This window comes from Pelobates fuscus, chromosome 2, assembly GCF_036172605.1.
Source record: "Pelobates fuscus isolate aPelFus1 chromosome 2, aPelFus1.pri, whole genome shotgun sequence".
NCBI classification, from domain to species: domain Eukaryota; kingdom Metazoa; phylum Chordata; class Amphibia; order Anura; family Pelobatidae; genus Pelobates; species Pelobates fuscus.
The window spans coordinates 233,930,874-233,956,202 of record NC_086318.1 but is presented as its reverse complement, the minus strand read 5'-3'; the positions used below and the strand labels follow the sequence as shown (position 1 = coordinate 233,956,202).

Below are 25,329 nucleotides of genomic sequence, written 5' to 3'. Positions count from 1 at the left end.
GTACTATTCTTTGATTGCCGTCTGTATGTGCGGGCTTAGTTCTGTTCCTATCTATTTTATTATCTATAATGCAGTTAAAATCCCCGTCGATAATTAGACTTCCAGACGATACGCGGTCAATCTTTTGCATCAGATTTCCCAAAAATCTATATGGAAGTTGGTTTGGAGCATAAACATTTACTAAAGTGTACAAAATGTCATTGATTCGAACTATCACTATGAGGAACCTACCACCAGGGTCCGCCTCCTCATGTATCAGCTCATATTTCAAGCTACTTGAAAAAACAATTGCCACCCCTCTTTTCTTATTCTTTCCGGCCAAATTAGATCTATGGACTACTGGAAATTTTTTGTAGTTCCATAGTTTGGACGTAGAGTTAACCCAGTGTGTCTCTTGAACAAACTCAATATCTGTTTTACTGTCAGTCAGTAATTTATACAGATAGCCTCTTTTCTGTCCTGAATTTAAGCCCCTTCCTTGCGTTAATAGATAGTATATTTAATGACATCCTACCACAACTCTCCCCACACCCTCTTCCCCTCTAACCTCCCCTTAGGTAACATCCAACACGCAAATTCTCTCATACCTTCTCCAGTCAGCCCTATGAACTTGAACCTCCTGGAGACGCTCAACCTCCAGCTTACTATTACAACATTCATTCCGTAATATGAAGTTCTATAAATAGTCTTCATATTTAACCCTACTGCCGTCGCAGGACCCTGGACCAGGATAGTGGGCATTTTTATCTTTTATTCTTCTTTCACTTTCCCCCCTTCCCTTCTCTCTTTTCTTCCCTTTTTCCTAGGGATTACAATATTATTTTCCTTTATCCGTAATGTACAGTATCAACCCCAGGGTGGCTTTTATTTTAACTGGGACAGCTTCGTCTATCCTCATATTTTTATGTTCAGGTTAATCTCTTTCACCCACCCTTTTATATTCTCCCTTCTCTTTACCTTACCTTCCCCTTTGTGCACTCTTCATACAATATTTATTAAACTTGTAATTATTGTGAACTTCAATATCATTATTTCATACATTCCCTTATGTGCCATTTCATACAATATTTATTGTGTTTGTGATTATTGTGAGGCTCACTTTCATTTCATACACCTAAGTTAAATTGTGCATCTATATATATAGATTATACTTTGAACTCTTCCTCCCTATTTTACTCCAAGTGTAAGTCTACAATTGTTTAAATATGTAAGTGTTTTTAATTATTTTGTATGTTATAGTGAACACATATAAAAGGAACAATTAGCCGACATCCTATACCAGTTGAACTACATTGGTTTTCCTTTTAGCTTTACATAACTATATGGATATTTTTCACATCACGATGCGATAATTTTCTTTTTTGGGCTGACATACTGTGACCAAATGACCAGGATATATAAACCTATGTGGATTTTAGCCATAAATTGCAACTGATTGCTTTTTACTAACAAGCATGGTATGGGAGAAATTAGTGACAAGGAATGTACTGTGGAAAGCTTTAAATCCTATGGATATTAGAACACATGCCTAGATAAAAGGGCAGTTTTTTTTACATTTAGTTTTATCTTCTTAATTTTGCAAATTGGCGCAACGAAAGCCTGGAGTCCACTGCTGCCAGCTGCACAAGCCTGCACTATTACTGTGCTGCCACTAGATGGCCTCCAACCAACCACCTCAATAGCCCGTAGGCACATTGAGGTCACGTGGCCATGACGTAGTGTCGTCATTGCGCACTCGCCCCTTGTTGTTGTTTCATCTTCCTGTCCGAGTCTCCTCCTCTCCAGGCTGGCTACACGGAGGAGGAGGAAGACAGCGGCGAGAAATGGCGGCCGGACGGGAGCTGTGGCTGTAGTGAGTGCTTGCTGTCCCCGCACATCTGTCAGGTGCGTTGTGTTCAGCGTCCGACACCGACTGCTGTGTACAGCGAGCCGGACACAGTGTGCTGCACTGGGAGCCTGGAGCAATCAACCTGCAACCTCCCTGTGTGACCACCAACACAACCACACACACTGTGCATTACAACTACCCCCCCCCCCCCCCCCCCCACACACACACACACACACACACACACACACACACTGTATTACAACTACCCCCCCCCCCCCACACACACACACACACACTGTGTATTACAACTACCCCCCCCCCACACACACACTGTATTACAACTACCCCCCCAACACACACACACACACACTGTGTATTACAACTACCCCCCCCACACACACTGTGTATTACAACTACCCCCCCCCCCACACACACACACACTGTGTATTACAACTACCCCCCACACACACACACACTGTGTATTACAACTACCCCCCACACACACTGTATTACAACTACCCCCCCCCACACACACACACACACACTGTATTACAACTACCCCCCCCACACACACACACACACACTGTATTACAACTACCCCCCCAACACACACACACACACACACACACACACACACTGTGTATTACAACTACCCCCCCACACACACACTGTGTATTACAACTACCCCCCCCACACACACACACACACACTGTGTATTACAACTACCCCCCCCCCCCACACACACACACACACTGTATTACAACTACCCCCCCAACACACACACACACACACACACACTGTGTATTACAACTACCCCCCCCACACACACACTGTGTATTACAACTACCCCCCCCCACACACACACACACACACTGTATTACAACTACCCCCCCCCACACACACACACACACACACACTGTGTATTACAACTACCCCCCCCACACACACACTGTGTATTACAACTACCCCCCCCACACACACACACACTGTGTATTACAACTACCCCCCCCCACACACACACACTGTATTACAACTACCCCCCCCACACACACACACTGTATTACAACTACCCCCACACACACACACACACACACACTGTATTACAACTACCCCCCCACACACACACACTGTATTACAACTACTCCCCCCACACACACACACTGTATTACAACTACCCCCCCCACACACACACACTGTATTACAACTACCCCCCCACACACACACTGTGTATTACACCTACCCCCCCCACACACACACTGTATTACAACTACCCCCCCACACACACACACACTGTATTACAACTACCCCCCACACACACACTGTGTATTACAACTACCCCCCACACACACACACTGTGTATTACAACTACCCCCCCCCACACACACTGTGTATTACAACTACCCCCCCCACACACACTGTGTATTACAACTACCCCCCCCCCCACACACACACACTGTGTATTACAACTACCCCCCCCCACACACACTGTGTATTACAACTACCCCCCCCCACACACACACTGTGTATTACAACTACCCCCCCCCACACACACTGTGTATTACAACTACCCCCCCCACACACACTGTGTATTACAACTACCCCCCCACACACACTGTGTATTACAACTACCCCCACACACACACTGTGTATTACAACTACCCCCCCCACACACACACACACACTGTGTATTACAACTACCCCCACACACACACTGTGTATTACAACTACCCCCCCACACACACACACACACTGTGTATTACAACTACCCCCCCACACACTGCGTATTACAACTACCCCCCCCACACACACTGTGTATTACCACTACACCCCCACACACTGTGTATTACCAGCGCACCCCCCCACTATGTGCACGCTGTGTATTACCAGCGCACCCCCCCACTATGTGCACGCTGTGTATTACCAGCGCACCCCCCCCCACTATGTGCACGCTGTGTATTACCAGCGCACTCCCCCACTATGTGCACACTGTATTACCAGCGCACCCCCCCTCCACTATGTGCACGCTGTGTATTACCAGCGCACCCCCCCACTATGTGCACGCTGTGTATTACCAGCGCACCCCCCCACTATGTGCACGCTGTGTATTACCAGCGCACCCCCCCACTATGTGCACGCTGTGTATTACCAGCGCACCCCCCCACTATGTGCACGCTGTGTATTACCAGCGCACCCCCCCACTATGTGCACGCTGTGTATTACCAGCGCACCCCCCCACTATGTGCACGCTGTGTATTACCAGCGCACTCCCCCACTATGTGCACACTGTATTACCAGCGCACCCCCCCTCCACTATGTGCACGCTGTGTATTACCAGCGCACCCCCCCACTATGTGCACGCTGTGTATTACCAGCGCACCCCCCCACTATGTGCACGCTGTGTATTACCAGCGCACCCCCCCCACTATGTGCACGCTGTGTATTACCAGCGCACCCCCCCCACTATGTGCACGCTGTGTATTACCAGCGCACCCCCCCACTATGTGCACGCTGTGTATTACCAGCGCACCCCCCCACTATGTGCACGCTGTGTATTACCAGCGCACTCCCCCACTATGTGCACACTGTATTACCAGCGCACCCCCCCTCCACTATGTGCACGCTGTGTATTACCAGCGCACCCCCCCTCCACTATGTGCACGCTGTGTATTACCAGCGCACCCCCCCTCCACTATGTGCACGCTGTGTATTACCAGCGCACCCCCCCTCCACTATGTGCACGCTGTGTATTACCAGCGCACCCCCCCACTATGTGCACGCTGTGTATTACCAGCGCACCCCCCCACTATGTGCACGCTGTGTATTACCAGCGCACTCCCCCACTATGTGCACACTGTATTACCAGCGCACCCCCCCTCCACTATGTGCACGCTGTGTATTACCAGCGCACCCCCCACTATGTGCACGCTGTGTATTACCAGCGCACCCCCCCACTATGTGCACGCTGTGTATTACCAGCGCACCCCCCACTATGTGCACGCTGTGTATTACCAGCGCACCCCCCCACTATGTGCACGCTGTGTATTACCAGCGCACCCCCCACTATGTGCACGCTGTGTATTACCAGCGCACCCCCCCACTATGTGCACGCTGTGTATTACCAGCGCACCCCCCACTATGTGCACGCTGTGTATTACCAGCGCACCCCCCCACTATGTGCACGCTGTGTATTACCAGCGCACCCCCCTACTATGTGCACGCTGTGTATTACCAGCGCACTCCCCCACTATGTGCACACTGTATTACCAGCGCACCCCCCCCACTATGTGCACGCTGTGTATTACCAGCGCACCCCCCCCACTATGTGCACGCTGTGTATTACCAGCGCACCCCCCCACTATGTGCACGCTGTGTATTACCAGCGCACCCCCCCACTATGTGCACGCTGTGTATTACCAGCACACCCCCCACTATGTGCACGCTGTGTATTACCAGCGCACCCCCCTCCACTATGTGCACGCTGTGTATTACCAGCGCACCCCCCCTCCACTATGTGCACGCTGTGTATTACCAGCGCACCCCCTCTCCACTATGTGCACGCTGTGTATTACCAGCGCACCCCCTCTCCACTATGTGCACGCTGTGTATTACCAGCGCACCCCCCCACTATGTGCACGCTGTGTATTACCAGCGCACCCCCCCACTATGTGCACGCTGTGTATTACCAGCGCACCCCCCCACTATGTGCACGCTGTGTATTACCAGCGCACCCCCCCACTATGTGCACGCTGTGTATTACCAGCGCACCCCCCCACTATGTGCACGCTGTGTATTACCAGCGCACCCCCCCACTATGTGCACGCTGTGTATTACCAGCGCACCCCCCCACTATGTGCACGCTGTGTATTACCAGTACACTTCACTATAGAAGGTTTTATCATGTGTAAATTCTGTATTTTCTTTGGTCACTGTTGATGCTAGAAGTCTTGTATTTTAACCCCTTAAGGACACATGACATGTGTGACATGTCATGATTCCCTTTTATTCCAGAAGTTTGGTCCTTAAGGGGTTAAAATAAGCCGGTACTGAGTTATAAAGAATCCTATAACAATTTGAAATGCATTTTTAGTATTTTAAAGTAGCCTGAAAATAGCTAAAAGTCTAATAAAAGAGGACTAGACAGAATAATTATTAAGCTTGAAATTTAAGTCGAATACTCACTTTAGTGGATATAAGATTGGTAGAGATTTCAACTATTTTTATTGAGAGCAGTAATTAAAATGGTTTCTCTTTTGCAGAAGCATTTTCTTTTAAAGAAAAATCCAGGTTAATTTCAAAGTTATTAGAAATTACAGGTAAGAAACTATGTTAAATGTGCATTTTACATATTTTAGTAACATGTATCTGAACTTCAGATCATCAAATATGATATTCTTAAACAAGGATGTGGAATTCCTATCACCTGACACCTGGGAGAAGTAGTTCCAGGTGCTGGGTGCCAGGTTTTTTTTGTTTTTGTTTTTTTGTTTTTTTTTGTTTTTTTGTTTTTTTTTTACTCTGCTGCGTGCAAGCAGCATTGCAGCTATAAAGAGTGTAATGGCCATGGATCCTACAAAGACATCCAATGTTTTACCTTGCACATGCATGAGAGTACCGCATTAGCATGACTTCATTCGGATGAAGCAGAGAAGATGGCAGCGAATATGGGGTCGGATTAACCATTTAGTAACCTGATTGCCTTTCAATTTTCTTACTGTTTGGGACCAGGGCTGTTTTTAAATTTCTCCGGTGTTTGTGTTTAGCTGTAATTTTCCACACACATTATATACAGTTTCTCTCGCCATTGAATGGTCTTTCTAAAGATACCATTATTTTCATAATAGCATATAATTTACTATATAAAAAAAAAAAAATTTTTTTTTTCTAACTTTGACCCCCAAAATCTTACGCACCTACAACTGCCAAAAAACACCCACGCTAAATAGTTTATAAATTTTGTCCTGAGTTTAGAAATACCCAATGTTAACATGTTCTTAGCTGAGTACAGTGATACCACCCGTGTATAGGTGTGTTGGGTTCTCTGGGGGCTAAAATACTTAATTTGGAGCGTGCGCAGTCCAGTTTTCCAACTTGGAATTTTAACAGCTGGTCATCATGCACCCATGTCCAATTTGGGAAATTTTTTTAAGCCGGCCAATGTAACTTACCCCCTTCAAACCATATATTTTTGAAAAGTAGACAACCCAGGATATTCAATATGGGGTATGTCTAGTCTTTTTTTTAGTAGCCACTTAGTCACAAACATTGGCCAAAGTTAGCATTTATATTTGTGTGTTAAAAATGCAAAAAAACATTATGAATGCGAACTTTAGCCAGTGTCTGTGACTAAGTGGCTACTAAAAAAGACTGAACATACCCCGTTTGCAATACCTTGGGTTGTCTTCTTTTGCAAATGATATGCCATCGTGGGGGTAATCTCATTCCTGGACTACCATACGCTCTCAAAGGCAACATAACTGTTAACAACCATTTTTTGTCAGATGTACCCTGTACGTCCGCGGTCATTAATGGGTTAAAGGTACACTATAGTCACCAGAACAACTACAGCTTATTAGATTTGTATTGGTGAGTATAATCATTGCCTTCAGACCTTTCGCAGTAAACACTGCCTTTTCAGAGAAAATGCAGTGTTTACATTGCAGTCTAGTGACAATTTCACTGGCTACTAGAGGATTCAGTGTCTCCACCCATTGATTCAATGCATCTCTATGAGGAGATGCTGATTGGCCAGGGTTGTGTTTGGCTTGTGCTGGCTCTGCCCCTGATCTGCCTCATTGACAGCCTCAACTGTAGAGTCAGGAATACGTGTTTGTGTTCCTCTAAGGTAAGTATATGCCTTCTACTCTATCCTTGGTCCTCTGTACCCCTAGTAAGGATGTCATCTTATGGGGGCTTTGCAAAATATGCAAAAACCTTTGAAGGTTATTGGTTTGCTTTTAATTAAACAGAATTTGCTCTAGTATTCAACTTATTTGCAAGAGGGAGAGGGGGAACAATAAATATATCACATGGTATGCCCAAATCTTCAAGGTGAATCATATTCTACTATGAAGTGATTATCGTATTATAATTTCCTTTGCCTTTTTTTTTTCTAAAATAGAAAAATAGACCTTTTCAAAATGGGTAGATCAAACACCAGATCTCATTCTTCAAGGTCAAAGTCTCGATCTCCATCATCATCTAGGTCGAGATCACATTCACGGAAAAAAAGATACAGGTAAGTAGACTGCTCTTTTTTGGTGTTTGGTGATCCTGCAATATCTTTTCAAAGAGCCAAAAATATGACTGTTTAACTGTATTACAGTCAGTGAAAACTAGATTGCTGTAGCCAGCAAAAATACAATCACCACAACTAAGTGTTAATTTATTTCTTCGTGACTTAAAATGAAATTTAAATGTCTTAAACAAGGAATTGTAGTGCAGAAATGTAAGTAACTTTCTTTGAATTACCTTGGAAATAAAGACATTACAAAGTAATACTCTTATAACCACTTGACAAATGGCCTTATTATCCTAGTTTACTCCGTGGGACAGGACAAATATATAAATAAAGAATACTGGCTCTTCCTTTTCCCTAAAACCTAACTATGCCTTGACTCAAAGCTCTTTAAACGAGTAGTAGATAGTAGGCAGCATTAACTGGTGCTGAAGAAAGTTCATAGGTTCAAGGAAGGGGCTGTGGAGTTCACTGTGTAAGCGGTGTGTTCTTCTTAGGCTATTTCTTTCTTATACTCATGAAGCATAACTTTTTTTTTTTATTATTATTTTTTTATTTTATTTTTTTTAATGAAAATGTGCCCTGCCGTTTTTCCTGGTTAAGTCAGGAAACTGACTCAAACTTTAGATAGTGTGCATTATGGCATAGTCTGTAGCTGCAGTTTATGCTGCCTTGGCCAAAAGCGCGCAACGCCTTCATTAAGCTGTGAAGACCTCAAATGCGGTGGTGGTCAGGTCTTATTTGTTTAGGCCTTGTGCTTATCTAATACTCCATTTTATAGCTAGCTGAAAGTGGAGAATAACTGGTGTTGATGACTACTACACTGAGACATATACTTGAGACCACCAACATTAAGTTAATTTCATTAATTTGAAAGGTGGTAGATATTGTGCAAATTGATTAGTATCCAGAGGAATTCCAGAGGAAAGTAATGCAGTGTGGTCACTCCATCCACTCTTGCGACATTAGTTGAGTTTTTATGTTGTAGTTTACAAAACCGTTTGTTTTCCTCACCACTCTTTAGTTGGGTGTGTCTTTTTGTCTGCCTTGTTTTAATTATTGAGTCATGTTTGGTCCTTTAATTTCTTTTGTTGAAGGCTCTCTGGCTGGAATTTATTGGACATTTTGACTGTTGTCCCTCTGCCAATTAGGACATTTATATGGTGGATGTCATCATAATCATGTAAGACACCAAGAATACCAGCTCTTTTTTCCCCCTCAAAATGTAAACCGGAAAACTGACCAGGTAGGGTTAAATATTTAGGAGGATGAGTCAGATTTTTTTAATTTATTTTTTTGCCCTAAGACCACTGGTGAACTGGTATAATATTCACTTGTGTATCATAAAGATCATTCTTTGTATGTACTTATACTATTAACAAGGTCAAATTATATTAATGAAATTTTAAGTTAATGCTACTTCAGTGCAGTTTAATTCAGGTTTTCAATCCTGTAAATAAATGTTAATTTTAAAACCATCTCTTGTCTTTGGACCAGCATATACCATTAAAATGTACAGTGGAATTATCAGTTAAATTCCTATTGAATAGACACACACTTTCAATTTTATTCTAATTTAAGTTCCAGATCACGGTCCAGAACATACTCTCGTTCTCGCAGTAGAGAGCGTGTTTACAACAGGGATTTTCGCAGAGATTATAGAAACAATAGAGGAATGAGACGTCCCTTTGGCTTCAGAGGGAGAGCAAGAGGTTATTATCAAGGAGGAGGTGGAAGATACCATCGTGGTGGTTATAGACCTATGTGGAATCGGAGGTACTCCCGAAGTCCAAAACGTGGTCGCTCTCGTTCCAGGAGTCCAAAGAGGAGATCTACATCATCACAAAGATCTAGAAGCAGATCACATCGATCCTACAAGTCTTCTCAATCACCCAGATCCTCATCTTCCCGATCCTCATCACGTTACAGCAGGTCACCTGTCACAAAATCTCGTAATTCCCAGGAGAAAAAGTCACAGAGAATTGATGGGGATAAATCAGAAATTCCCCTGAATACTAAAACATGTGATGATCAAAAGGATGCATTTGACCCATCTGAACCTTTAGATGAACTTGTCAAAGATTTAGATCTTCATGGGGAAAGCTGGGCAGGTCTGTCTGCATATGATAACAGTCCCAGGTCACCTTGTAGCCCATCGCCTGTGGCTTCACCCCCAAGTGAGGGTTCATCACATTCTGATGGCCCTATTTTGAGTGTTGTTCACTCTACTAAAGACACAATGTCTCAAAATTCACATTCCATTGCACAAACTCCAGAGAGGTCTGGATCTGGTGGCAATGGTTCAACACGCTATAGTCCCTCACAAAATAGTCCTATTCACATGCCTGCCCACAAAAGCCCAACAAAAACTGTTTTGGGACAGAATCCTACACGAGAAGAGGGCCGTTCTCGCTACTCTGTGTATATGGATCCTGTAGAGCAGGAAGTTAACAAGGGTCCCAAGTTCCTTAAAAGGTAAGATCACTAAGTAAGAAAATGTTTCCATATTTTGCTGTAAATGTTTGTTTAAAAAAAATAAAAATAAAAAATATTTTTCTATTTCATGCTATGTTAAACTCTTAATCCATTTAGGGAGTTTTATGCCGTCCTACATAAAGTGGGCTTTTAAAGCCTGTAGAGCACCATAGAATGCCCAGCATATTCGGTGTGTGCATCCCTGTTCAAACCAGGAAGGCTCCCCTTTGCCATTTTTAGTGCCTGTTAAAGATTGCGGTGTGAGCAGGGTTAAATCCCTGCTCACACCACTAACCCCAGGTATTCGTGGATACCTGGGTCTCCTCTGAGTTTGCTGTGGAAATTTTACTGGCCTTTAGACTTTTTGACGAGCTGCTTGAAGCGCTGCAAGTTGCACTTTAACTAGGCATTAAAATTAGGGATCGACTGATATAAAACATTTTTTTAGTACCGATAATCTGTCGGTAGTGTGTTTGTGTAGTGTGTATAGTGAATGCAGAGTGCATTCACTATACACACTACACAAAAACACTCTGCATTCACTATACACACTACACAAAAACTGTTTTTGTGTAGTGTGTATAGTGAATGCAGAGTGTTTTTGTGTAGTGTGTATAGTGAATGCAGAGTGTTTTTGTGTAGTGTGTATAGTGAATGCAGAGTGTTTTTGTGTAGTGTGTATAGTGAATGCAGAGTGTTTTTGTGTAGTGTGTATAGTGAATGCAGAGTGTTTTTGTGTAGTGTGTATAGTGAATGCAGAGTGTGTTTTTGGGGAATGTGTTTAGTGATTGCAGAGAGTTTTTGTAGTGTTTAGTAAATGCAGAGTTTGTGTAGTGTATAGTGAATGCAGAGTGTGTGTGTTTGTGTAGTGTGTGTATAGTGAATGCAGAGTGTTTGTGTAGTGTGTGTATAGTGAATGCAGAGTGTTTGTGTAGTGTGTGTATAGTGAATGCAGAGTGTTTGTGTAGTGTGTGTATAGTGAATGCAGAGTGTTTGTGTAGTGTGTGTATAGTGAATGCAGAGTGTTTGTGTAGTGTGTGTATAGTGAATGCAGAGTGTTTGTGTAGTGTGTGTATAGTGAATGCAGAGTGTTTGTGTAGTGTGTATAGTGAATGCAGTGTGTGTTTGTGTAGTGTGTATAGTGAATGCAGTGTGTGTTTGTGTAGTGTGTATAGTGAATGCAGTGTGTGTTTGTGTAGTGTGTATAGTGAATGCAGTGTGTGTTTGTGTAGTGTGTATAGTGAATGCAGTGTGTGTTTGTGTAGTGTGTATAGTGAATGCAGTGTGTGTTTGTGTAGTGTGTATAGTGAATGCAGTGTGTGTTTGTGTAGTGTGTATAGTGAATGCAGTGTGTGTTTGTGTAGTGTGTATAGTGAATGCAGTGTGTGTTTGTGTAGTGTGTATAGTGAATGCAGTGTGTGTTTGTGTAGTGTGTATAGTGAATGCAGTGTGTGTTTGTGTAGTGTGTATAGTGAATGCAGTGTGTGTTTGTGTAGTGTGTATAGTGAATGCAGTGTGTGTTTGTGTAGTGTGTATAGTGAATGCAGTGTGTGTTTGTGTAGTGTGTATAGTGAATGCAGTGTGTGTTTGTGTAGTGTGTATAGTGAATGCAGAGTGTGTGTTTGTGTAGTGTGTATAGTGAATGCAGAGTGTGTGTTTGTGTAGTGTGTATAGTGAATGCAGAGTGTGTGTTTGTGTAGTGTGTATAGTGAATGCAGAGTGTGTGTTTGTGTAGTGTGTATAGTGAATGCAGAGTGTGTGTTTGTGTAGTGTGTATAGTGAATGCAGAGTGTGTGTTTGTGTAGTGTGTATAGTGAATGCAGAGTGTGTGTTTGTGTAGTGTGTATAGTGAATGCAGAGTGTGTGTTTGTGTAGTGTGTATAGTGAATGCAGAGTGTTTGTGTAGTGTGTATAGTGAATGCAGAGTGTTTGTGTAGTGTGTATAGTGAATGCAGTGTGTGTTTGTGTAGTGTGGGTAAAGTGAATACATTGTGTGTGTGTGTGTATATAATGCAGTGTTTGTGTAGTGTGTGTGTGTGTGTGTGTATAATGCCGTGTTTGTGTAGTTTGTGTGTGTGTGTGTGTATAATGCCGTGTTTGTGTAGTGTGTGTATAGTGAATGCAGAGTGTTTTTGTAGTGTGTATAGTGAATGCAGTGTCTGTGTTTGTGTAGTGTGGGTAAAGTGAATACATTGTGTGTGTATATAATGCAGTGTTTGTGTAGTGTGTGTGTATATAATGCAGTGTTTGTGTAGTGTGTGTGTATATAATGCAGTGTTTGTGTAGTGTGTGTGTGTATATAATGCAGTGTTTGTGTAGTGTGTGTGTGTATATAATGCAGTGTTTGTGTAGTGTGTGTGTGTATATAATGCAGTGTTTGTGTAGTGTGTGTGTGTATATAATGCAGTGTTTGTGTAGTGTGTGTGTGTATATAATGTAGTGTGTGTGTATATAATGCAGTGTTTGTGTAGTGTGTGTGTATATAATGCAGTGTTTGTGTAGTGTGTGTGTATATAATGCAGTGTTTGTGTAGTGTGTGTGTATATAATGCAGTGTTTGTGTAGTGTGTGTGTGTGTATATAATGTAGTGTGTGTGTGTATATAGTAGTGTGTGTGTGTGTATATAGTAGTGTGTGTGTGTATATAGTAGTGTGTGTGTATATAATGTAGTGTGTGTGTGTATATAATGTAGTGTGTGTGTGTGTGTATATAATGTAGTGTGTGTGTGTGTATATAATGTAGTGTGTGTGTGTGTATATAATGTAGTGTGTGTGTGTGTATATAATGTAGTGTGTGTGTGTGTATATAGTAGTGTGTGTGTATATAGTAGTGTGTGTGTATATAGTAGTGTGTGTGTATATAGTAGTGTGTGTGTGTGTATATAATGGTGTGTGTATATAATGGTGTGTGTATATAATGGTGTGTGTGTGTGTGTATATAATGGTGTGTGTGTATATAATGGTGTGTGTGTGTGTGTGTATAATGTATAATGTGGTGTGTGTTTATAATGTATAATGTGGTGTGTGTTTATAATGTATAATGTGGTGTGTGTTTATAATGCGGTGGGTGTAGTGTGTGTTTATAATGCGGTGTGTGTAGTGTGTGTTTATAATGCAGTGTGTGTGTGTGTTTATAATGCGGTGTGTGTGTGTAGTGTGTGTTTATAATGCGGTGTGTGTGTGTAGTGTGTGTTTATAATGCGGTGTGTGTGTGTGTAGTGTGTGTTTATAATGCGGTGTGTGTGTAGTGTGTGTTTATAATGCGGTGTGTGTAGTGTGTGTTTATAATGCGGTGTGTGTGTAGTGTGTGTTTATAATGCGGTGTGTGTGTAGTGTGTGTTTATAATGCGGTGTGTGTGTGTGTAGTGTGTGTTTATAATGCGGTGTGTGTGTGTTTATAATGCGGTGTGTGTGTGTTTATAATGCGGTGTGTGTGTAGTGTGTGTTTATAATGCGGTGTGTGTGTGTGTGTAGTGTGTGTTTAAAATGCGGTGTGTGTGTGTGTGTAGTGTGTGTTTAAAATGCGGTGTGTGTTTAAAATGCGGTGTGTGTGTAGTGTGTGTTTAAAATGCGGTGTGTGTGTGTAGTGTGTGTTTAAAATGCGGTGTGTGTGTAGTGTGTGTTTAAAATGCGGTGTGTGTGTGTAGTGTGTGTTTATAATGCGGTGTGTGTGTGTGTGTAGTGTGTGTTTATAATGCGGTGTGTGTGTGTGTGTAGTGTGTGTTTATAATGCGGTGTGTGTGTGTGTAGTGTGTGTTTATAATGCGGTGTGTGTGTGTGTGTAGTGTTTGTTTATAATGCGGTGTGTGTGTGTGTGTAGTGTTTGTTTATAATGCGGTGTGTGTGTGTAGTGTGTGTTTATAATGCGGTGTGTGTGTGTAGTGTGTGTTTATAATGCGGTGTGTGTGTGTAGTGTGTGTTTATAATGCGGTGTGTGTGTGTAGTGTGTGTTTATAATGCGGTGTGTGTGTGTGTAGTGTGTGTTTATAATGCGGTGTGTGTGTGTAGTGTGTGTTTATAATGCGGTGTGTGTGTAGTGTGTGTTTAAAATGCGGTGTGTGTGTGTAGTGTGTGTTTAAAATGCGGTGTGTGTGTGTGTGTAGTGTGTGTTTAAAATGCGGTGTGTGTGTAGTGTGTGTTTATAATGCGGTGTGTGTGTGTGTGTGTAGTGTGTGTTTATAATGCGGTGTGTGTGTAGTGTGTGATTATAATGCGGTGTGTGTGTGTGTGTGTAGTGTGTGTTTATAATGCGGTGTGTGTGTGTGTAGTGTGTGTGTGTGTGTAGTGTGTGTTTATAATGCGGTGTGTGTGTGTTTAAAATGCGGTGTGTGTGTGTGTGTAGTGTGTGTTTATAATGCGGTGTGTGTGTGTAGTGTGTGTTTATAATGCGGTGTGTGTGTGTGTAGTGTGTGTTTAAAATGCGGTGTGTGTGTGTAGTGTGTGTTTAAAATGCGGTGTGTGTAGTGTGTGTTTATAATGCGGTGTGTGTGTGTAGTGTGTATTTATAATGCGGTGTGTAGTGTGTATTTATAATGCGGTGTGTGTGTAGTGTGTGTGTAGTGTGTGTTTATAATGCGGTGTGTGTGTGTAGTGTGTGTTTATAATGCAGTGTGTGTGTGTGTAGTGTGTGTTTATAATGCAGTGTGTGTGTGTGTAGTGTGTGTTTATAATGCGGTGTGTGTGTGTGTGTGTGTGTGTAGTGTGTGTTTATAATGCGGTGTGTCTGTGTGTGTGTGTGTTTATAATGCGGTGTGTGTGTGTGTGTAGTGTGTTTATAATGCGGTGTGTGTGTGTGTGTGTAGTGTGTGTTTATAATGCGGTGTGTGTGTGTAGTGTGTGTTTATAATGCGGTGTGTGTGTGTGTGTGTAGTGTGTGTTTATAATGCGGTGTGTGTGTGTGTTTATAATGCGGTGTGTGTGTGTGTGTGTAGTGTGTGTTTATAATGCGGTGTGTGTGTGTGTGTAGTGTGTGTTTATAATGCGGTGTGTAGTGTGTGTTTATAATGCGGTGTGTGTGTGTGTGTAGTGTGTGTTTATAATGCGGTGTGTGTGTGTGTGTGTGTGTGTAGTGTGTGTTTATAATGCGGTGTGTGTGTGTGTGTGTAGTGTGTGTTTATAATGCTGTGTGTGTGTGTGTGTAGTGTGTGTTTATAATGCGGTGTGTGTGTGTGTGTGTAGTGTGTGTTTATAATGCGGTGTGTGTGTGTGTGTGTGTAGTGTGTGTTTATAATGCGGTGTGTGTGTGTGTGTGTGTAGTGTGTGTTTATAATGCGGTGTGTGTGTGTGTGTGTGTAGTGTGTGTTTATAATGCGGTGTGTGTGTGTGTGTGTAGTGTGTGTTTATAATGCGGTGTGTGTGTGTGTGTGTAGTGTGTGTTTATAATGCGGTGTGTGTGTGTGTGTGTTTATAATGCGGTGTGTGTGTGTGTGTAGTGTGTGTTTATAATGCTGTGTGTGTGTGTGTGTTTATAATGCGGTGTGTGTGTGTGTGTAGTGTGTGTTTATAATGCGGTGTGTTTATAATGCGGTGTGTGTGTGTGTGTGTGTAGTGTGTGTGTGTGTGTTTATAATGCGGTGTGTTTATAATGCGGTGTGTGTGTGTGTGTGTAGTGTGTGTGTGTGTGTTTATAATGCGGTGTGTGTGTGTGTGTGTGTGTTTATAATGCGGTGTGTGTGTGTGTGTGTGTGTGTGTTTATAATGCGGTGTGTGTGTGTGTGTGTGTGTGTGTGTGTGTGTGTTTATAATGCGGTGTGTGTGTGTGTGTGTGTGTGTGTGTGTGTGTTTATAATGCGGTGTGTGTGTGTAGTGTGTGTGTGTGTGTGTGTTTATAATGCGGTGTGTGTGTGTAGTGTGTGTGTGTTTATAATGCGGTGTGTGTGTGTGTTTATAATGCGGTGTGTGTGTGTGTTTATAATGCGGTGTGTGTGTGTGTTTATAATGCGGTGTGTGTGTGTGTTTATAATGCGGTGTGTGTGTGTGTTTATAATGCGGTGTGTGTGTGTGTAGTGTGTGTGTGTGTTTATAATGCGGTGTGTGTGTGTGTTTATAATGCGGTGTGTGTGTGTGTGTAGTGTGTGTGTGTGTTTATAATGCGGTGTGTGTGTGTGTAGTGTGTGTGTGTTTATAATGCGGTGTGTGTGTGTAGTGTGTTTATAATGCGGTGTGTGTGTGTAGTGTGTTTATAATGCGGTGTGTGTGTAGTGTGTGTAGTGTGTTGTGTGTAGAGATGTCATTTGTGTAAATTTTTTTTTAAATATTTAATGTATTTTTTTTTTAGTCCCCCTTCCCTGCTTCTTAGCAGGGAGGGGGGATATAGTATTCCCTGGTGGTCCGGTGGCTTGTTGAGTACTGTGGGGGGCCCAGCAGCAAAGCGCTTACTCCAGCAGCTCCTTGTGTAAATCTCGCGGCCCTTAGTGCCGCGTGGAGTGTTGCCATGGTAACCCGTGAGAACGCTCTGCGGCCGCGGGACTCGCGAGATTTGACATGGGAGCTGAAGGGAGCTGCTGGGAGGCAAGTAACCGCTTGCTGCTGGCCCCCCAGGACCGCCAGACTTGTTATGGGCCCGGCGGTCCTGGTATGTATTATCGGCAATATCGGTATCTCTATTGGCTGATACCGATATTGCCGTAAATACCGAATATGGCCGATTATATCAGTTAAACCGATAATTGGTCGATCCCTAATTAAAATGCCTACGTAGTGATTGCAGTGTGAGCAGGGTTAAATCCCTGCTCACACCACTAACCTCATGTATCAATGGATACCTGGGGCTCCTGTAAGTCAGCTGGGACCATTTTTAATGGCCCCCTACTGACTAATGAGCTCTTTCCAGCGATTGGTCTCCAAGCCTGTCCCCAGCTGACGTTGCTGGGTTTAGCCAGGTACCCAGCATCGATTTTGGTATATTCGTCTGTGAACCAAGTGTAATTCTGAAAACGTCCTGTAGATGGTGGCAATATCAGAGGCTGATTTCTGCAGTCCCTTGCATTTGCTTGCAAAATGTGGAATTGCAACACAGCTGCTTTAAAGTCACAACACCCAACAGGGTGCAAATTGAGCTGTTATATGTACTGCATCACAAAGAGACAGCATACGAACATCAGGGACCTGTTACAAGCCTCCCATGTTCTCACAGGTAACAGGTGAGCAGTAAGAGAAAGGAGAGCAAGAATAATTAAACTGGCAAGTGTGTGTGTTCTCTATTGCCTATTTTGGTGTGTCTTTTTAGATCAGGGGTAGGTAACCTGCAGCACTCCAGATGCCGTGTCTGCAGGTATTAATGTTTGAATGGCAAGTGTCCAGACTGTTGCTACATTTCTGCGTGTATGTCGGTTATTAATATATTGCCTGGCTTCCGACATTCCAAGTAAACGTATCAATCGCTGTTCCAGTAACTTATTAAATCTCTTGATGTGAGTGACATTTTGTGACATAAAAAAGTTAGAGACACTAAATAAAATAACTGCTACAGCTTATTGATGTTGATATGCTAGGAGTCTGTATGTGATCTCTTCTGGTGTCCATAGTTGCATATTCCTGTTGCTGCTTAGATGTGCACTGTCAACCTATCTTCAGTGTCCAAGATCAGACTGTTTTGTACTGCTAATTCATATATGAAACTTCTGTATTTTGTGTGGCTACAGATGAGTCTAACTGTAGGTGAGAGGAGAGCCTCAATTTGTGTTGGTGTATTAAAAGCTGTTTAAGAAAAAAAAAATAAAGATAAAAAGTGAAAAACACTTTTACAAACTGTAGTGATTATGGTCATTAGAGTCCCCTTGTAATCACAGCCTATCAATCCTGCATGTGTGAATATCTGTCTATATCTATATGTATATATCTCTTATATCTCTTGTCTGCAGGTATACAGATGAAGAACATAGGTTGTTCCCAATTGAAAAGATCAGTGCAAGAGAAAAAGAAAGTCAGAAGGAAAGAAGTTCGGATAAAGGAAAAAGGGAATGTAGTAGAGACTGGGGTGATAATGAAGTTTCAGATTATTTTGGGGGAAAAGATAGTGTAAAACCTCAGTTCACAGCCATTTCTGAAACTGAAGATCTAGAAGAGCCAGAGGATTATAGACAGTTTAGAAAGGCAGTCCTTGCAGATCAGGGCAAAGGAATATCCACTATGTCTCACTGGAACTCTGAGGATGAAGGAACAAAATACAAGACTAAGGTTTTAGTGAAAGGTGCTAAAGAAGGAGAGAAAACTAGGGAAGGAAAGGGACATAAAGGTGCTTCAAAAGATAAGCACAAGGATGATGAGAAAAATACAGAGAGGTCATTGGGGAAGAAAGACAGCCAGTCACATGATCAGGCAAAGTTAGAGAAGATGAAAGACATATTTGATTACAGCCTTCCTTTACACCAGAGTGTTGATGGAAGAGAGAAGGTGATGTTCAGGGAAGAGAGCCCACTTAGAATGAAAGTAATAGTCTCTGAATCACATCATCCTGAGGTCAAACTCCGAACGTTCAATGTACCACTTGATGATAGCAGGTAATTTTCATTAAATAAGTTGAATTATTTATTTTTTTTTTTTTCACCCTTCCATTTCCTTCTTTGTTAATTTACAAATTTGTCTCTTGTTCAAAGGCCACCGTCACTGACTAATGACCGGCTTCTAGCGAGTACGCTTGTCCATTCAGTGAAGAAAGTACAAGACTTCCGTTGCATCTTTGACCACATGAAGATTTCCTTCTCCAGCAAAGCATCCCCAGAAATATTTACCTACCACATTGTATCGTTAGTTCAGCATGTGAAAGGTAAGCACATTTGTACTGCTGCATTTTTCCAAGTTATTGATCTGTTTTCTTTACAGCTTAGGCTTTCTGAATAGTGAACCTATTTTCAGCAAAATGTCTTAATGGAGTGGACCACCTTATTCTATGTCTGCTTTTAGTTCTGATCCTTTTAGATGGAATATTACCATGTGCACCCAGTGACTGTCTTCGTTCGCTCTAGTTCATTAACCGTATAAAATCTTAATCTAATCAGATCAGTTTTTATTTGACCTGTGCTTTTAGCTACAAGTTTAGGTAGCAAAAACAAAGGACAAGTTGCATATACTTTGCTATGTCTTCTGTTTAATTCACTATATGCAGTCAGTAAGATTGAACATCTTTAAGATACTTAGACAATCATTTTTCATGTTAGTGTTCTTTTAACTCTCAGATCGCTGGTCCAATCAAAGTTGTGTCAAATAACTGCTGAGCTCTGTCAGTCTAATGCTTGTCATAGAGAAGCATTAGCAGGGTTTGGCATCATCATGCTCTGCGTAATGACACTGAATGTGAAGACCTTAAAAAATTTAATGTATTGAGAAAGATTTTTGTAACTATGTTGTAGCCACTAGAGGAATGTTTAAATGATGCAGATTTATATGAAAAATTTAAATTTTCATGTAATTATGTTTGGTTGTATTTTCATCTTCCTGTATACATAGGTAAATGAACAAGCAAGTTAATGACCCAAGTGACCATTTCGTGTTTTTTTTTTTTTTTTTTTTTTTTTTTAATTACCTGTTGAATTTTATTGATCCTATATACTCTTTCTCAGACAAGTGAATAGAACACATTTCCTTTCAGATAGACAATCAAAAACCTTAAATTAAGACTGAAATGTTTTTTGTTTTTTTTATTTCCATTAGACCACATTTTTCAGTTCCGTTGATGGTTCCATGGTTTCATACAGCTTGATCCAACAGTTGCCAAAATAATAATTGCAAAATCTGTATAATTTAGTGAGAATAGATAATGTCACCATTGGCTCTGTTAGGCTCATCCCTTCATTGATATATGTGTAGGGCTTTTAGGTAAGACGAATAGCAGTATGTGGAACCATTTAGGGCTGCAAACACAAATCGTCCACAAGCCTACAATCTCTGTAAGGCACCATCTCTCTCTAAGTGAAACATAAAAACTGATGGCATTCTTATGTTTTTTGTAATTTAAATGTGTGTAAAAAATACTGGATTGTTTTGAGCATTCTGGAATATACTTCTTAAACAAGATAAATCCGAATATATTTCTGGCAAAGCACTTTAAACAAATGAAAATGCTAAATATACAGGATTAATCTATAAACCTTTGTTCTCAATGCATTCTGACTTATCTCCTCAGTGGTAGGTGTAAAATAACATCTAATTTTCTGGGGAGTCTCTCTTTGTATCACCCCATAGTAATACATCCTTTAAGGAATCTAAGCCAGGGTATAGTTTACAATCTGTGTTTTGGTATAACTTGTCAACGTTGGCATAGCTTTACCGTTAACGTGGCACATCTTCCTTATGTCATGAGTTTGTATAATTTATCAAGTACTATTTTTTTTTTTTTGTGTGTGTGAAATGGTTTTTGCCCAAAAAGTGCAGAGTAATACTGTATACCAAAAAATGAGCAATCTTAGGTTGCTCCCCCCCCCCACTTTTTAAGTTTTTTTTTTTTTTGTTACAGTATGTGATTCACAGTTTCCGTGAGAAACCACACCATTTAAAAGTCCATACAACGTTGCTCTGTTCTACGTTTCAAAAAGGGTGGGAGGGATTTATATTTATCTTGAATGCTTAATAATAAGCTTTATGTGAAAGAAAAAAGGTCAACCCTAAAGGGTTCAGTAATACATTAAATTTGAATTGCTTTTCTATAATATAGCACACCTTGGGAAATTGAAAATGTTTTAAATGTTTGTTCTTGCAAAATTCCCTGCATTTTTAGAGAAAGCAGTTAATAAGTAAACAAACACTGACACAAATTTAATTGTGCATTATTTTAAGTGCTGTTCTATTTGTTGGCGTTTTCCAAGCACATGTACACAGCTCTCTATTGATCATGAGCTGAAATTGCCCAAGTGTTGATTTCTTTTTCATTGTGACTAGGTGCTGGAAAAAATATTTTGAAATGGCAAATCCCTGTAACACAATAAAATATACTGTTGCTGATGCAAAAACATGCAAAACAAGTCTTCCTGGCACAAATGGCCTAAAATGAATTACTAGCTCCAAAAATTCCTGGGTATGATGGAATTAATCTTACAGCCCTATCCTTATAGTGGCTCTTGCAAGTTGTAATGCTTGGTTTTAAAGCATGTACTGGATGCTGGGCGGTAAGTGGACACAAGCTGTATGTTGACCATTATTTTATTTAACTTTTTTTTTTAAAGAGGGTATTGTGTATCTCATACATTATAAATCACTTTCTCCATCATATTACATTGTCAGAGGTTATGCTGTATAAGCACTAATAAATATTTGTTAATGGATAGTTAGTTAGTAATAAGTGTTTAAAATGTTTTTCTTCAGAGGATAATCCAAGCACAATAACTATTACAGCTTATTGGTTATATTTTAAGGAGGTTAGGGGTGCAGTTGCTTTATTTTAATAGTTTGAGAGGGGAAACAATAAAGCCCCCTCAACTTGCAATAGTTTCCATGTTTTTGTATTGTCTTATGGAAAAGATGAAGAGAAAAAAATGGCACCCATAGATTCGTTGCACCATGTACATTAAAATAAGCTGTTGTTTCTGTGCTTGGAGTGTACCTATAAGTTGCTTTCATGTTAATATTTACTTTTGTATCATTTACACTGAGCTCCTGTCTAGCATAAAATAGGCATATAATATAAAATCTATGTGACATAGGACACCTGGTCATGAATCATTCAGCTCAAGGAGTAGAAATGTTTTTTTTCACAATACAGAATGAGGTTTTATGTAAACAAGTAGTAATTTTTATGACAATTTAGTGTTATTTTTCTAAATGCGTGCCATACAATTTAACATAATCTAACGTAATTTATATACCCGGCAATCGTATGGACGAAGTCTGAGTGCAGGGACTACTCGGGGAAATATACAGGAAATATATATATATATATGCATATATATATATATCCCCCTCCTCCGAAAATCTTTATTGAAGTATTGTTAAAAATCAAGCACAACATGTCAGTCTCCTCTCTGGACTTTTATCAGGATCATCCTGATCAAAGTCCTGAGAGGGGACTGAAACGTTGGGCTTGTTTTTTAACTAGATATATATTTATTTGCGCCAACAAGTTCCGCAGCACTGTACAATGGGTGGACTAACAGACACATATTTGTAACCAGACAAGTTAGACACACAGGAACAGAGGGATTGAGTGTCTTCCAATGTGCTGGTACAACAGAGCCGATCTATGGAGGTCCCACCTTGCAACTTGCAGCACTTAAATGATGATCTTCTAATGTTTTTGTGCCAGACGCCACAGGGGTTCTACATGATATTAGGCAGGTTGATTTAATGTTGTGGCTGATCTGTGTGTGTGTGTACGTGATATTTTAGTAGACAAATCATGTTTCCAAATCCCTTATTAAATGGCGGTTGATGTTGCTTAGTAAACTAAAGTACATGCAAGTGGTTGGAATTGTCTACTGCAGGGACATAGAAATAAGGGCCTGTTGGATGTTGTTGAGGGTTACACTCTTCGGTAGCAGCTGCTACCATCAATTCAGTCTCTATTGATGTTGAAATGCCAGAAGAAGAGCTTAAGAAATAGTACAGTTTGCTCTCACCATCTTCCCTTCTGTCATATAACAAAAGGTAAATGGCTACAATAAGGATATCAACTTCTGCCAAGCACTGTATATCTTGACAGTATCAGGGCAGACTGGGACACATTGACAGTAACGGAACCCTGGCGCAAATGCTAGCTCTCACCATAATTAAAAAAACAAAATACATAATGTATAAGCATGCAAATAGTGAACATTTTGTGAAAAAACAGACGCTTAACCCCTTAAGGACACATGACGTGTGTGACACGTCATGATTCCCTTTTATTCCAGAAGTTTGGTCCTTAAGGGGTTAAATACATATACAAACACAAAGCTAAAGCACCGTGCTTACAGCAGCAGTAGCTTAGTATCCAACAGCTTAAAATACATAGTAAAAACAAAGAGAGCGTTACCTGCGCTCTGGCCTAAATCCCCATGTACACCTATTGAGGCTTGCCTTGATGTGGCAGGTGAGCTTATATATTCAAATGGGCATTAGAATAAAACTTAAGAGCCTCCATTTTGTTTAAATGTACATGGGGATTTAGGCCAGAGCGCAGGTAACGCTCTCTTTGCTTAAATACATATAGTGACAAAATAAATCAAGCTGCTACCACTGCTGTACATTTCTCCTCCCTTAACACAATAAAATAAACTGGTTGAGTGGTCAAACAGCCCACAAAAGTAAGTATGGTGAAGTGCCTGAAAAAGGGGAAAAAGTTATTCTTACAGAAGGAAAAACATATCGAGTTTCAATAATATGATTAAATGATTCACATGGTGATGGTTATTGCAAACACTCACATTGAGCAGAGCGTCAATAAGTATAGGCTCAAAAGCTCACATGTCTGCTCTGGTGACACTGTCCCTCTTCCAATTCATGCTCTGGTAAATTGTGGAGTACAAGGCCAATCAGGATGAAGACACCGATATAAATATGAAACCAGATCAGAAAGAATTACACAGACTGAAAAGCAAAGGACTGGCAAAACGCGTGAAGGACTTCCTATTATTGATTTCATTGTTTTTATTTCAATAAATGTAATTACTTTGAACTATTTAGTCCTGTGGGTCCTATTCAACTTATCTGACCCAGCAAGGACGCCTTGTGACCCCCTTTATTGGCACAAATACTCTTACCGAGGGTCAGGTCACAAAGGGTTCTGTACCAGATCATCAGTTTGAACAGGGGCAGTGTCAATAAAGTGCACACATGGTAGTGTGATTTGAGGCTCTGCTCAATGTGAGTGTTTCCAATGACCATCACCACGTGTATTTATTAAATGTGTATTCATTTTCCCTCCTATAGGAAGAACTATCTCCCCTTTTTAAGGGGAAAGTGTGTGTATTTTTGGCGCTTTACCATACTCACTTGTGTGGGCTGTTTGACCAGTCAGTGACTTTATTTTATATATATATATGTAATGCTGAAGAGTCTATGAGAAGCATGATGTTCTGGAGACTTGAATAAATCACTTTACATTGCGTGTTGAACTTAATGGTCATGTCACCAGAAACCTTTGATTGCATTGTTTTATGTATCCTGTGTTAATAACTTGTTTAGTAATAGTCGGAAATATAGTTCAGTGGTTACAAAAGCAAGCTTTAGAATGTTAGAGAGTTACAAGTTTGATTCTTGGCAAGGTATAAAGCCTTTAATCTGTCAAAGAAGTTTAAAAATACTTCCATCAAGTTTGGTAACGTCTCAACCCCAATATATAACTGAAGAACGGCTAAATGCACTTTTTAAATTTGCATTTACTGGTTAATAATGTTATATTCTTAGCAGGTATTGTGTTCTATAACTAATATTGTCCATTTCTAAGTGGTTTTAATTCCCCTTCATTCAAGACCCTCATATAAGTTATTATAATACATGTTTGCAGAGTATATAGTAATATTTAGCCATGCCAATGCTACAGCCCCTCCTGAAGGGATTGTCTCCTTGCATGATAACCATTAGTATATAGAGTGATTATTGCTCACTCTTAATGATTCTGTAAAGCCTACATCCATAGTAGTTTCCTGTAAATGTTTTTTTTTTTTTTTCCAGTACAGTTGTGAGGTTTGTACTTTTGTTTTGTTTGTAACCTTGCACCATAATGAGATTTCCAGAATAACTTGTTATAAAGTCACACTGCGGTCAAAAGTTGAACAACTTTGATGGCTAAAATGATCTCACATCTGGTTGTATGATGGACAGTATGTATTCACAGTTCATCCACTTGGTTCTCAGTCAACACATCCAGGTGCTTTCAAGTG

General features: G+C 40.9%; 1 protein-coding gene across 3 annotated transcripts in view; it reads left to right on the top strand.

Annotated features, from left to right (window-relative positions):
- The first annotated feature begins 1,762 nt into the window (after positions 1-1,762).
- BCLAF1 (BCL2 associated transcription factor 1) overlaps positions 1,763-25,329 on the top strand; it is a 48,780-nt gene continuing 25,213 nt past the window's right edge. For all 3 annotated transcript variants that reach the window (XM_063443268.1, XM_063443267.1, XM_063443266.1), the window contains exons 1-6: positions 1,763-1,884; positions 6,085-6,141; positions 7,947-8,063; positions 9,645-10,538; positions 18,400-19,038; positions 19,135-19,304. In XM_063443268.1, the coding sequence (XP_063299338.1) occupies positions 7,966-8,063; positions 9,645-10,538; positions 18,400-19,038; positions 19,135-19,304 (1,801 nt within the window). In that variant the 5' untranslated portion in view covers positions 1,763-1,884; positions 6,085-6,141; positions 7,947-7,965. The remainder of the gene's footprint in view (positions 1,885-6,084; positions 6,142-7,946; positions 8,064-9,644; positions 10,539-18,399; positions 19,039-19,134; positions 19,305-25,329) is intronic.